This window comes from Protopterus annectens, chromosome 7.part0 (assembly GCF_019279795.1).
Source record: "Protopterus annectens isolate FY-2018-M chromosome 7.part0, PAN1.0, whole genome shotgun sequence".
NCBI classification, from domain to species: domain Eukaryota; kingdom Metazoa; phylum Chordata; order Ceratodontiformes; family Protopteridae; genus Protopterus; species Protopterus annectens.
In genome coordinates, this window is record NC_056739.1 from 496,669,525 (window position 1) to 496,684,701 (window position 15,177).

General features: G+C 42.3%; 1 protein-coding gene across 1 annotated transcript in view; it reads left to right on the forward strand.

Moving 5' to 3' along the window:
* The window catches only part of KIF1C (kinesin family member 1C), a gene marked incomplete in the record, with an annotated part of 1,373,479 nt that overhangs the window by 465,007 nt on the left and 893,295 nt on the right, over positions 1-15,177 (forward strand). The window contains 1 exon segment of the mRNA XM_044077100.1: positions 6,153-6,229. Within this exon segment, the coding sequence (XP_043933035.1) occupies positions 6,153-6,229 (77 nt within the window).

A 15,177-nucleotide genomic window follows, 5' to 3' on the forward strand; every position in this document is an offset into this window, starting at 1 on the left:
AACAAGATTGTTAAACCCAATCTGCCATAGGGATCGGTTCTATACCCTCCCTAGTGACCTACCCAGAGGTCCTTCTTCAGGAGCCAGAAGAGAGGGAAGGAGCTGCAGTTCCAGAAATCTCAAAGATTTTGGTCCTGATACTTTGTGTTGGACCCCCCAAGGCAGAGATAAGAGCTGTAATGGAGGACGTCACCCCTGCAGCCAGGGCTTTTGGGATCCATTCTCCAGCAATCCTTACCAGTGCTCCTAAATGGTTGCCTGACTGCTGGACTTTTGACGCAGTTGGGAGGTGCTTATCTGCACATCCCATGGCATGGATATGTGTTGGTCAGAATGTTTGGGTGCAGAGGATCATAATCAGAGGCTGTGCTATCCCCTTATTCTCTTAACAGCTCTATCAAGAAAACTTCCCAGTGTTCACCTTCCATGAGAAAAGTGGCAGCACTAGAAAGGAGGTCCCACCAGGCCACTAGGATTTGAAATGTATTCAGAGTTTTTCGTTGCCAAAAAAAACAGACCTCAGGACAATTTTAGACCTCAGTCTTCTGAACCACTGTGTGAAACAAATGTAATTCCAGATCATTACAGACTGTCCATTGTGCCATTGCTGAGAAAAGACTATTGGATGTGTCAGTACAATTTCCGGATGGAGTACTACCACATAAATATGGACAGATGCTCAAGAAGGTTTCTCTACTTAAGACTGGAGGACCAGTCATTTCCAGTTCAGAGCCCTTCCCTTGGTGAAGTATCCTGAGGGCTTTGTTGAAGTGTATGGCAGTGGTTGCAGCTTATCTCAGACTGCAGAGGTTGAGTGTTCCCGTACTTGGATGAGTGTCTCATAACTGCTTCATCTAGGAGTAAATAATCTTCTGCTTCCCAGGGACACTCTGCACAATCTTTGCACATGACTGTGTTCACACTGATGCCTAACTAATTCCAAGCTTCACCCAATCCAGACTATAGAATTTGTTGATGCTCATTTGGATATAAACCTTCAAATAGCCAGGCTGTCCAAATCCGGGCCTGCTACTCTCCACAAACATGCCATAGCAGTTCTTTCCTGTCAGAAGCCACCAGCAAGGTTGATTTTGCATCTTAACTTGATGCGTGCCACCACCCCCTTGGTTCATTGTGCTAGATACTACATGAGAGTGCGCTCAAATGGACACTATTAGCACAATGGTCAATCACATCAGACCATGAGTTTCCAAGTCACTCTGTCAAAAATCTGCAGAACTCATATTTTGTGGTGGCTGGACTCCTCAGTAGTTTTTCAGGGTTGACCTCTTGTTCTGCCTTTTCCCCAGGCTACAGTGACCACTGATGCTCCCCAGCTTGGTTGGGAGGCATTTCCTGGGAAAGACTGTCCAAGCCATACGACCAGTCTTTGCATAAATATCCTACATATGAGAGCTGTCCTAGAGTTGCAGGACTTTAAAGACTCTCAGCCCACAGGTATGATATCCGTTTAGACAGAAAATATGTCAGTAATCTGCTACATTAACAAACCGGGTGAACATGTTCTTACCCGTTACGTTGAGAGGCCATGAGAGTTTGGCAGTAGATGATGTCTTCCCACCTCCTTATTATAGCAACGCATATACCAGGCAAGTCCAGTGTTTTTGTGGACAGGTTGAGCAGGCCTGTCCTTCTTCCTCACTAATGGTTGTTCAAATCAACAGTGGCAGATCCGATTTTCAGCCATTGGGGCCAGCTATGCTGTCATCTTTTTGCCCCCTTACAACACCAAGTGTAGCATATATACTTTGCCCTATTCCCCTAAAAAGGGGAGTCACTGAGGGATGCTCTGAACCAAAGTTGGCCCCCAGACTCTTATATGCCTTTCCCCCTTTGCTTCTTATCCAGAAATTTCTACAGAAAGCATTGGTTTGGAAGGTTACATCGGGTCCTCATTGCTGTTTTCTGGCTTTGACAGATGTGGTTTCCCTTTCTCTGCTCTCAACTAATGCATCCTCCTTGAGTGCTAGACTCTGCTTCAGATCTTTCTCACCTGTCTGGAATGCCTCCTATGGACATTCAGGCTCTTGTGTTGACTGTTTTTTTTTTTCAATTCCAGTTACTGTTAGTCCAGGCTTTTTGTAAGTCATCCACATCCTGATGTCCAAGTAGAGATGCCCTACCAGAAAGATTTAAGAGCAAATGGAAAAGATTTTCCATCTGGGCCAAGAGAGAGAGAAAAAAATTGGATCTCTTCTCAGACCCTCTCTCGACACCAGTGGACTTCCTGGCTTCTTTTTCCTACTATAAAAGTCCAACTAGCAGCCATTTCTACTTTCCATGTTCAGGATAATCAGTCTTCCATTGTCTGTCTCAAATTGTCTAAGGTTTCCTTAGGGGCACCTTTCTTCTCGGGCTCTTCCTTAGAGACACTGTTCCTCCTTTGTGTATCACTGTTCATTAACAGGCCTTACCCAGTCCACCTTTTGAACCTGCAGCTATGATTATTAAAATGTTTGGCTTAGAAAACTTTATTTTTGATGGCAGTCACTTCTGCTAGGAGGGTTTCAGAGTTGCACACCCTTTCTTTTAAACTTCCTTACTTGGTCTTCCACAAGGACAGAGTTACTCTGAATCGGCCCACCTTTTCTTCCATGGGTGGCTTTGGCTGTCCTTCAGAATATTCTTCGTTTAGACCTCCCAAGATTGATAGTAGCTGGGGACTTTCCCATCTGTTGAGATAGAAAAGTTACATACGTAACATAACACTAGATCTGTGTTGTCTGCTTCCATCGTTACTCAGCTTCCCTTTCTCCTTTCCTCTTGTTTTTGTTTTACCCTTTGCTCTGGGAGTGACTGCACTGATATTTCCTTTGGATTGGTCATGTTCTCCTCAAGCTGTTGGATTGGAAGAAAGGTATTATGAGGTTTTCACATTTTATGCAAAAGGGGATAACTTTTACATTAAGGTGCGGGCAAACTTTTATGTTAAGGTGTGGGCAAACTCAGTCTAAGATACTTCTCTTGCAGGGGATTATAGGTAACAGGAGGAGCCTGTGCTTTTGATTCAAAGTCTGAGAGGGGCTGAATTCTGGTCAGAGATGGATCCGATAACCTATCTGTTTAGGAAGGACGGAAGCAGACAACAAAGGTCTATTGTTAAGTACCTATCTTGTTTTCTCACCAATCAGAATTTGGCACTTTTTTCCCTGTATAATTCCATGTTTAGGGATGTCCATGCTCCTATACCAAAGCACCTATGACATAAGATAGTATCTGCTTAAGTGTAGGCATGTCTAATAGACAGTCAGTTGTTCCTTCTGCTTGTAGTTCAGATCTTGATTCTTGCTGTTAGCATGGTTTGCCATTTTCATGCTTGAACAGTATGTGTGTGGCAGTCTGATTACCAGCAGAACCTGCATTGTAATTAATCATGCTGTCCCATCATAGAGACAAAACAGAAATATCCTTCTGGGGGAAAAAAAAAGGCAAGTCGGGGCCTGAACCTCATCCATCTCACCCCAACACCTTTCTCCAGTTTGCAAGTGGTGAGCTCAATAGTGGAGTCGCGTGAGTCGAGGAGGATCTATCTGTTTCTCTGCTGTTACAGATGAAAGGATTACTGGAAGCATTCTGGTACCAAGATCCCATGTGACTGATTTCCAAATTGCGTGAGATTTGGGAGAGAGGAGACCAAATAACCAGCTTCAAATGTAGTGTACAAGTCATAAATATGAAAAATCCACCCGACTGTCCTGAAAGGGAAAGGTAGGTCCCTTGAAAAAAAATTTTTTTTGAGTAAAACAAATGATGTAACCATCTTTTTTATTGTAGTAACTCACAACTGCCGCTGTCCTCCTAAAGTGTCCCGTAGCAAATAAGCACCAAAATTCCACAAACAAAACTATCAGGACACACCACGAGAAGCACTGGATTCTTCAAAAAATAAGTCCTTTATTCCAATCGAACAAACACAGAATAAGCGCTTTCACATGCGTCTTGCATGCTTCTTCAGATACTTCTTCAGACATCTTTTTTATTGTGTGAATATGATCACTGAGGGGGAGACAATGCAAGACATTGAGAAGCATAAATTACCCGGAGTAAGACAAGCCTTTTAATGAATAGGACCCTTTGCTAAAAGTCAAATATGAGATCTCCAAAAAAAAATTTTTTTTTTTGTATGATTCAACAAGCATTACATTTTGTTTAGTATCACTCTGACATACTGGTTTAATTAGTGAAATACAGTTCTGTCCAATTAGAAATGGAAACTTAAGATCTTTGAAAGATCTGTATATTGAATGATTTCCATTTTCGAGGGGTTAACTTTGTACCCTGAAAGTTCACCCAAAAAATCACGTTCATCGGAGACATTTGGTAATTCTTTTTTCTGAATCACTTGAGTATAATAATTTAATGTATAATGATAAAGTTAAATGATAAATGTAAGTTGTTCCTGTCCAGACACTGGTTGTCAAAGGCATCTGTTCTGCGGCAACCACTGCTACTCCTTTGACTGGCTTGAGCTGCTCCCCTTGTCCTAAAATGTTCTTCAGGTGTCATTGCTGCTTTGATCTCCCACCAACTTCTCCAAACTAGCTTGAGCCTTTGGTGTTTTCAGTTTTCTTCTTATCCTTTGTGCATTTGTATAGATATGTTCATATTTACATACATCACACATTATGTATATGCATGTATGTCTGTGTTGTGCACATGTGTGCAAGTGTGTCTGTGTATGTAGATCGAGATATAAATGTATGACATTTGTAAGAACGTTTTTCTGTAATTAGAAGTCCTTTTAATATTTGCACTGTTAAGAAATTACATCTGTATGAAATAACATTTAGCCATCTGTCATCTCTAGATGTTCTGTCGATATAAGCAGTATTCGAACTGGGCTGTAACAACTACTTCTGAAAGACATACTTCCCCATCAGTATCCAATTTTAAACAAATGCTTATCTGTTAGAAAAAGCAAGGGACTGTGTTGTGCCTTGTACAGTTTTATTCTTTACTAGTGTGTGTGTGTTTTTGGAAAAGGGTACTGATAAGTTGTGATTTTTCACAGTAGCTAATGGTACTTTTTGATATGACAGCTGGTGATGTGACTTCTGTTTGTCTATTTTTGAATGTTCGTACAGTTGTACTACATTTATATTTGGTGCTGGTAAGGAAGCGAAGTGTTATGATAGAGCATAAATTATTCCTCTTCAGTGAGATGAAAGTCACTGTGCCCATTATGTAATGGACTTTAGTATAGCCAGGCAAACCACTTTTAAGTACATATCTAAAAGGAAAACAAACTAGAGGAGCAGTTACACCAGTTTTCCAATTGAATACATTTCAAGTTGATAAAAGGAACTTGTCTGTAAGGTATTTGAGTGGTGGCTTAAACTTTTCTTGTCTGATCTAGCATATTGCAGTACTGTGTGTATGTATATATATATATATATATATATATATATATATATATATATATATATTTTTTTTTTAAATTGACTCTCGACAGTAGTTCCAGTGACTTCATTTCTACCACATCTTAGAGTGAGAAGCTTGGCAGAGACCAGAAAACGGAAAGGCCTGACTGACTGGTGGGGGAATTTTGTAGTACAGTTCCTTCACAAGAGTTAGTGGGTCTTTAGTTCTCTTTCAGCTTTCCTTGGTGCAAAGCAAGAGGCTGTGAAGTCAGAAATACTTCAAATGACTCTATCACATAAATTGCATCGTACTTTCTAGGTACTGTATGTAATGTTGCCTGTCTTAGTTGTGTGGCTTCTACGTAAAAGATGCAAAGAAAGAAAAAGTAAGTATTGCAGATTTAAATGCATTCATTACTGACCAGGGAAAATTTGGCCAGGTTACTGAGAAGTTTCCCTTCTCTTTTTGATAAGTGCTGTGGTATCTTTTACATTCACCTGAGCTACTACTGACTAAGGCAGACGTGGCCTCTGCTTAATGTTTCATCCTAGTTGCAAAATAGGGCACTGTTTTAGTTATTGTTAAACTGGGGAACCTTGTACAAGACTGAAGTTCACATAAGCATGCATGCTTTCAAACCTCATTACCCTTGTTAGCCTCCCTTGTTTTAGTGTTGTCCTGTGTGTTGAATCTCATCTTTTGTAGTGTAATGTCGTAAAGAATGTGTTTGTATTTTATTAATACCTTCATTGTTTTTTGCTCATTTTTAGGTATTACGAATCCAAAACAGCCCAATGAGAATCCAAAGAGTTTTACTTTTGATTACTCCTACTGGTCACACACCACGGTACGTTCTACTTGTATCATTTATTTTTATTTTTTTAACAGTGCTGTTTGTACACAAACACACAGATTTTGTCTCTTGTAGGTTCATAGGTAAATACTAGGCCATCAGCCCTTTTGGGCCATTTTAAGCCTAGCCAATTTACCTTTTTGTGCTTGAATTAACCCACCTCATTTGGTTTGAGATTCTTTACCTATCCCATGGTCGATAATTTATATTATCCCTAATGAGAATAACTGGGATCATACCATAGATATTTGAGGGGGCCCAATCATGGGATACAGCATTTAGGAGCTGCCACTGTCCATTAGTAATCCAGGGGGCAGTATTAGGATACATTTTCTATTTCCTATCCATAGATCATAAGTTGAGCTTGAACGTGGAGAGAGATGACCTTAGTTTTATGAATGGGGAGTCTGCTCCAGAGTAATGGTATCCTCTGCAAGCTATTCCTGTCCCATCAAAGTGTTCTTTTGATGTTGCAGTAGAGGTTTAGATTCCTAGACAAAGTATTTATTATGCCATTTGAGTCACTGAAGTGCAGTAAATCCACCAGTATCAGGAAAGAAGGATGACTTGTATGCCAGGTACAGGTCACCTCTTAGTAGTCTATGGGATGCGAATTATACTGACAGGGCTCCGAGTCGGTCCATGTAGGATATTTTGTTTAGGCTTTCTATCCTTTTAGTAAGGTATCTCTGTGGGCGTTCCACTTGTAGCATGCGTCTGGACAGGTGCATGCCAAAGGGAGCAATTATATTCTATGACTGGCCTAATGAGGGCTGAGTAAAGGGGAACAGTAGCATTTCTATATCTAGGCACAATCCCTTTATTTATAAGCTGTCCAGTATAGAAAGACTTTCTTACAACAATGGTCACTTGTTGGTTAAAAGTTTGGTCACTGTCCACATAAGTTCTCAAATCCCAAACAACTGGGTCAACTCATAGGGGCGTATTGTTAATGTGGTAGCTCCCTGGGGTAGATGACTTCCCAAAGGATACAGTAATGCATTTTTTGACATTTGTCAGTACATGATTTTGGCACCAGTTATTGGCGACAACCATACTTGCAAGGATGTCTGAGGTATTTGGGGATTCAATGATGATGTCTAGCTTGCAGTCATTTGCAAACTTAGTCAGCCAGAGCCCTTTGGTATTGGTTTTTACTTCAGAGAAGTAGATGCTAACAGGAAGAGGTCCTAACACAGCCCTAGAGGACTGCAATGGTGACTGGTCCCTTTATGGAGGTAACTTCCATATTTTGATTTCCTTCATCCTGGCAGCCAGTTGACAATTTGGTGGATGGCATAGAGGTTTATTCCCAGTTTATTTAGCTTTTCTACTGTGCCCAAGTGAGGAAGTGTCAAAAGCTTTGGCCAAGTTAAGGTATTCGGTGTATATCTTTTTTGCCTTCATCTGTTGTTTTGGAATCCTTTTCAAACAGGTCATTCTTGTAACTTAATTTTTCTTAACTGGAATGAGGATTTGGAGAACTGTTAAATGATTTGAAGGAAGGTGAAAGGCAGTGAACAGTCCTCCCAAAAATGCACCACCAAGAGGATGGTCAAGAACTGCATTTGGTTGGAAGCAGAAGAAATCATAAAAAAAAAAAAAATACAGCAAAGAAAACAAGGTTATGGTCCTTTGTCACATCATACAACAGAATCCATTGTCAGTACCATTAGTTCTCTCTATTCCTATTTATGCTGAGCATGAAGCCCTGCCCATTCAGCCACTGTGTAGACTCATTGTTTCTGCTGGGTGAGAGCCCTTCAGCCCCTTTTCGACAGGGAGGAGGCTGAGTCTAACCAAGAGCATAAGCCGATATTCATGCACCCATTCAAGATGTATGTCCCTACCTCCTTGTACACCATAATCAGTAGGCCCTGCACTGCCTGTCCTTTGTAGGGTGCATCCTCCATGTGAGACTGCTCTAACAGAACTTCAGCTACCGAAAGTTTACCTAGATGCATTTTCCCAACATCTCTCCCCTTGTGAATTCATTGTCTTCTATTTAGTGCTGTTGGGTTCTTGTCATCCAGAAAGGGAAAATGTAAGGGTGAGAGGCAGATTTCCCATAAAGACGGTCACGACAAATGTCTCTTCTGTTGGGTTGCTTCCTAAGACCATACACCATGTTCTGTCTGCCAGGGGTTTGTCCCCAAGACCTTACTTAGTACTCTATATCTATTTACTTTGACAAGAGGTGATCTGTGCCTGACATACAAGGCCATGTCCAACCCGGAATTAATGGACATGCTCCACCTCAAAAAATCCAAATCCACCAGAGCCACGAGAGCAAGAGACTTAAACCTCAACATGGATATAAATAGGATGTGCTGGAGGGACAGATTCATCACCCAGAGACTCCCTACACTATGGAACCCAGTCCATGTAAGGCAGAGCCCCTCACTGACTCTGCTCAAGAGAAATCTTGACGAGTGGATGGGAGATCGTAGGTTTACCCCGGGAATCATCTCTGTGTCACTGCTGGACAGAGGCACAGCAAACTAATGGATATAGTATTCTCATCCTAAGGGGTGGTGAAAGCCACACACACTCTGGCTGGGCTTATAAATGCCCTAGGGCAGATAGCCTAGTATGAACCTATGAACCACTGACTTAAGCCATTGGCTGAAGGTACTATGTCAGAGTTATCTTATCCTAAGGGTCAGCCATTGCCCAAGAAAAAGGCTAAAAAAATGCCTGTGATATGACTGCTATCCAGCCTCCCCCAGATGTCTTTCTCTCAAGACATCTCATAACATTATCTTGTGATTGCCTCAGATTCCTCTGCTGTGACTCCATTGGAGGCCGGCATGGATCCATCTTCTTGCATGTCCTCAGAAGCTTTACAAATGTCTCCTCCTTATGTTGAGGGGAAACCCTAGCTGATTATATCCAAGGGACCAAGTGGGATTCCATAGATCTTAGTTAGGGAGGAGATCCCTACTACGATTTCTGAATGTTGCCAGGGTTCTGACTCTCAAAGTATTTTGTGTGGGTGTCACACAGAAAAAGAAACCGAAAACCAAGCATATTTCCCCTGTAGTCAAGGATCCCCTATGTAAATAGTAGGATTTTACTTGGGGTTACTTAATGTTTTAAAGGGTTTAAAGCCTCCTCAAATGATGTGCGTGTCTGCCCCTGCCTAGTCTTTCATTCCTCTTAAAAGATGCAGAGAACTGGATTCTTCAGATGAGGATCTGAATTCTGGAGAACAATCCCTGTCTTATTCCTCTTAAATTCCTTCACCCTTGGACTGCGGTTCAGAAGAAGAGGATTTTATTAGCCCAGAGTCCCCTTTGGAGGAACTCCTCATTTAGTGATACTATTGCCTGCATAATGGAGTTTAAGTGGGTTTGTTCTCAAGGCATTGACATTCAGAAAAAGTATTATAAGCTCCCCCAGTTGGAGTCTTCTACACCATTGGCTGTTCCCCCTGTTCTGGCTGCCCTCTTTAGATATCTTTTCAGTAGTTTCTGTGCCCCTTGATTTTAAACCCCCTGCAACCAAGAAACCTGATAGATTTTACAAGGTGCCTAACTAATTTAAATTTCTTAAGTACCCTTCTGCCGATCCTTCTGTAGTGGGAATTTCATCTGACAAGCCCAGCTGTTACTCTTTGAAGTTGCTTCCTTCAGATAAACATTAGTAGGGCTATGGAGAGACTAGGCAGAAAGGTTTATACTGATGCTACTTTATCATTTCAGGCCATCAGCTATGAGACTTGCATCAGTAGGCATGTTTGACCCTCCTTTCTTAGGTTTCCCAAGTTGTTTCTTACCTTCCTGATTCTGAGGGGAAGGCTTCTGGCCTTTCCCTGTTAGAATGGTGAGCAACTTGAGAAATATACCCTATCAAATGCAGCTGATGCCTACTGCAGAGCTGTTGCTTTTGTCTCTGTTGAGAGGCATTGCTTGTGGCTTCATCATCAGGCTTTGTCTGATGACATTAAAGCCAAACTGTTGGACGCTCCTCTGGATAATAAAAAAACTTTTTGGTGCTGCTGCTGAACTTTTCAAGTGTCTCCAGGACTCGGGTAAAGCCTTGCAGGAGTTGAAATAAATTTTTGTTTCTCCTGTTCCTAACTTTCAGAGGAATTATCCCTCCAAATCTGCTTTTGTTCATAGGCAGTCACGCCCTCCTAAGGGGAAAAAAAAGTTCTGGATGTGTGCCTCCTTTTAAGTCCCTTGGTTGCAGGGGGTTTAAAATCAAAGGGCACAGAAGCTACTGAAAAGATAATGGAATCTCTATCTTCCAGAAACCTGCTCTTCAGGATAAGCCGAATTCCTTTCCCTAGGCTAGATTTCCTCATCTCTCCATCTTTCCCTGTTTCTTCCAAATTGGTTAAAGATCACAACAGACAGTTGGGTTCTCTCCATTATCTATTGGGGCTGTTTTATGGTTTGGAAATCCCTTCCTTCCTTTTTGAGTATTCCTCAATGTTCTCTGGCTCAATGTCCTCTTATCAGAGGCAGCCCATTCTGTTTTGGTCCAGAGCATCATAAAGGCTGTGCCTCTTGCCCAGGTAGGGAGGGATTTTTATTTCAGGATCCTTTTGATTCCCAGAAAGGATGGCACTTTGAGACCAATTTTGGATCGTTCCCAACTCACCACCTTTCTCAAGATTCCTTCTTTTTTAATGTTCTCTTTTCAGACTCTATTTTCTCTTCTACCCCAGGCCTTACTGGTCTCTCTGGATCTCAGAGATGCCTACCGTCATATCCTCATCCAGCCCCCTTTCGAGAAATTTTTGTTTCTCGGTTTCTGCCTTGCATTTTCATTTCTTTGTTTTGCTATTTGGCCTCTCCACTGCCCCAAGGGCATTTACCAAATCCCTCGTTCCTCTCATTTGCTGTTGCTAGATGAGTGGGGTTTAGATCTTTCCTTTTCTGGATGATCTGCTCATTCAAGTTTCTTCTCCAGATGCTCTGCTTCAGGATCTTCAGTTTACTATATCCCTGTTAGAGTCTGAGGTTCACTATAAACTTCCAGAAATGTGTGCTGATGCCTTCTCAAGATCATATTTTCCTCTCTTGCAGACTTTAGACCATCCCCATGCTGGTATCTCTGCCTGCCCCCAAGGTTCTGTCTCCCTGCTTTTTTTCCAGTCTCTTCTTCCTCTAACTTCAGTCATGGCCAGGGAATTTCTTAGGGTCCTTAGGTTCATGGCTTCCACCATTCCCATACTCCCTCTGGCCAGGCTCCACATGAGAAAGCTTCAGTGGTACCACAACTCAGTGTGACTCCAGTATTGCCACCCTCTGGACTTCTCAGTATCTTTCCGTTCCTGTCTGAAGCTTTAGTTTTAGTAGTGGATTCATCAACCTGGATGTTCCATTCCAAGCTCCATTACCCACGCAAGCTCGTTACAGACTTCTCAGACAGGGGATGGAGGCCTCCATTGGCTCTTTCAAGGTTCATGTTCTCTCATCTCTTCATTAATGGTCAGACCACATCAGTATAAAGGAGGTGAGCGCTCTGCTTCTAGCTCTTCAGGCTTTTCATTCTCTTTCATCCTGGGCCCCTCAAAAGTTTCACAGACCGCACCACAGCAGTGAGGTGGTATGTCAACAAACAAGGCGGTAAAAGATCCTATCATCTTTGCTGACTAGCTTTTCAGATATAAGATCTAGCTGCCCTATATCATCTGACACTCTTCAGGCAGTTTACATTTCCTCGGAGCACAGTCTAATGGCAGACTCCCTGAGTAGGTCCACCATACAAGCTCACGGATGGATGCTTCAGACAATCATTCCTGGACATTATCCATCAGTGGGGTCTTCCTCAGGTAGATCTTTTTGGTTCCACTCTGAAGAGATAATGTCCTCTGTTCTGTTCCAGAATTCCAAGTCCTCCGGTTTGGAAACTTTTCCCTGGAAAATTATTCTTTTCGCCTTTTAGGCACCTCTTTTCTGGGGACATGCTTTGAGTCCTGCAGGACACCTGGAAACCCACTAACAGGAAGTCGTATATGTCCAAATGAAAGTGATTTTCTGTCTGGTAGATTTCTCACCATCCGGATCACCTACCTGTGGAAGTTTCTCAGGTCCTTTCTTTGTTTAATCTGGTCCTTGATGGGTTAGCATTCTCATTTAAAGCTCACCTGTCAGCAATTTCTGCTGGTCTGTCCTTGAGTCTTCCCCTGGGCTGTGGATTTTAATGGCAAGTAATTTCTGAAAGGCATCCTTCGTATCAGACCTCTCGGGAAGCTAATTCTGCCTTACTGGGACCTCAGTTTTGTACTTGAAAAATTGACTCTGGTCCTTTTTCAGCCTGCTTCTTCAGCTTCCTTGCAACATTGTGTTTGGAAGATTGTTCATCTTTTGGCACTCACTTCAGCCAAGAGAGTGTCTAAACTTCAGACTCTCATGGCTATTGATCCTTTCTTAGTTTACGATAGAGACAGGGTGACTGACTGTCCATCTTGGGCATTAAAGAAGGATTATTACAATGAGTTGTGATTTAATCAGTCTATTCATCTTCCTTCCTTTTTTTCCTTCTCTGCAGTCTGCCATTGAGAAGGTTCTTCACACCTTAGATTTGTATAGACAGTTCAGATATTAGTTGGATAAAACTAAAGTTATTTACAGGTCTGAGCAGCTTTTTGTTTCCTTTCATCCCAAGTCTTTGGGTTTGGCTATTTCCAAGCAAAACATTTGTTCCTGGATTTCTAAGGCCAATTCTGTTTGTTCATTTCATGATAAATGTCTTTCCTCTTCAGTAAAGGCTCATTCTGTCAGGGCTGTTTCCTCCTTGGGTGCTTTTTTCAAGGGGCTGGATACCAATTTCATCCTTGAGGCTGCTACTTGGTCCTCTTTTCTTATTTTCACCAAGCGTTACAAGTTGGATGTTATTTTCTCGGGCCAGAGCTGGCTTTGCCTGGGCTGTCCTGCTTGAGTTTCTGGAGGGTTCTTCCATGTTGTACTCCTCCCAGGCTTCCTCTGGAGCTTTTTTTACTCTCCCTTAAGTTATGAGTACTGCAACAGGGACATAGTATAGTTGTGTAAAATCTTACCATAATAGTAAATGTCCTCCTATTCATTGTTGCAATATTCATGCCCTCCATCCTGTCACCTCTGCCTATTCTTTTTTTTGTCCTCCCAGCCAAGAGGCTCTTCTCCTTTTAATCTCTTTGGATGCACATGTTTTTCCTTGTCCTTGGGGCATTTGCTGTTTTTTTTTCTAGTTCTGAGTGTGTACATCTGTATGTCATTTGTATGCCTTATGCTTTACGCGGGGAGTGTATGTGTGATGTACGGTACCTGAAAGTGCTAAAGGCTTTGATATATGGGCCAGATGTTGGGCTATCCTTGGCAGGAGATCCTTGGGTCATAAATACTGCAACAATGAAGAAAAGGACATCTGCTCTTTATGGTAAGATTTTACACAACTGTACTGCCCTCAACCATACTGCTTTAGTAGCATATGGGATGTTCTTCGTGTTTCACTGTTGCAGTCATTACATTTGGGTTATCTGCTTGCAGGTAGCCCTCAGCCAGCCTGAATGTCAAAGTCTTGGATTCCTGTGTCGGATGCTGTCTCTTCAATGATGTCAGGTTGTCAGGGGTATAAAACATGCAGCCGACTCCATTACATCAGTCTTTCTTGCCGCGCAATGCCCGAAGCAGAAGCAATTCGCAAGTGCTGGTCGGCTGGCTCCAGAAGTTTTCGTTTTCTAGTTTCAGAACCCGAAGTCTTCGAAAAAAGTGAAGTACCCCATTGGGGATCCTTTTTCTTGCTCTTAACCAATGTCAGTAAAAGTTAACAATTGTCTTCCCTGTGGAAAGCAAATACTTCATAAAGATTTTCATTTGTACTGCATTCCTTGCTTAGGCCCAGACCACGATGTCCCTCGCTGTCAGTTTTATGCCTTATTCAACCCCAGAACTATTTGTCGTCTGTCTATTTTCACAGCAAATTATTTTGGTACTCAGTTTAACTATCCAGAAATGGCTTCGATAAGCCATCCGACTACCGATATTCCGAAAAAACGTAAGGATAAAGACAGAGACGGACCACATAGGTCCAAAACTGCCGATGATGCTTCCGTTAAGCTAGTCGCCAGTTCACAGATACTCAGTGAGGAGCTTTCACAGCCCCTGATACCCGCTACTTCAAATTCGCAGGCCTCTACTGAAACCCAGTCGGAGTCCGGTATGCTGTGAGATGCTTCTTTTACTATGGAACCTGCGGATGTCTCTACCTTGGATGGGTCCGGAGCCGTTGTGCAGGCACCGGCTTCTGAGGGTGTATTCAGGCCTACAGAGTTGCATTTTAAACCGACACCATCTTCATCAAGGCCTAAAATTCGACCCACGCCTAGAAAACCGACATCCAAACTGCATGGTCAGGCCCATATGTGTAAAAAAAAAAAAAAAAAAAAAAAAAAAAAATGCTTAGAATGGCTGAAGACCTTACTTTAATTAGGGGAAGCCAGCCTTCCCCCTCTAAGAGACCTAGAACTGATTTTCTTTCTGATTCTTCTGATCAGGATTCTGAAATTTCTGTTTCTTCTGATTTCCAGGATTTGCCCTGATCTACATGAGGAATCACCTCCAGAAGACTTTTCTTTTGGTGAAACCTTGCACACTCTTGGGGAGCATTTCCACTGGGAAAGCCAGGATTACTCTGGCTCCAAAAAGAGGCTTAGGGAATTCTTACTCCTCCCTTAACACAGGCCTTTAGCTATCCCTACTGTTCTGGACATGGATGATTGCCTTCTTGGAATCTAGCCTGGCCCCAGACACTTTAACTCCTGCTCCCAGAAAACCTGACGGGTATTAGAGAACCTGACTCTCACAAGTTCCTCTTGAAGAATCGTACTGCAGATTCCGAGACCATTTCCCAAGGACCAAATGACATTAAGGCTACTGCTGCCAAAACTCCACCCCCTCTGATAGAGATTCCAGGGCCTTGGACAGATGGGGTAAAAAGGTGTACACTTC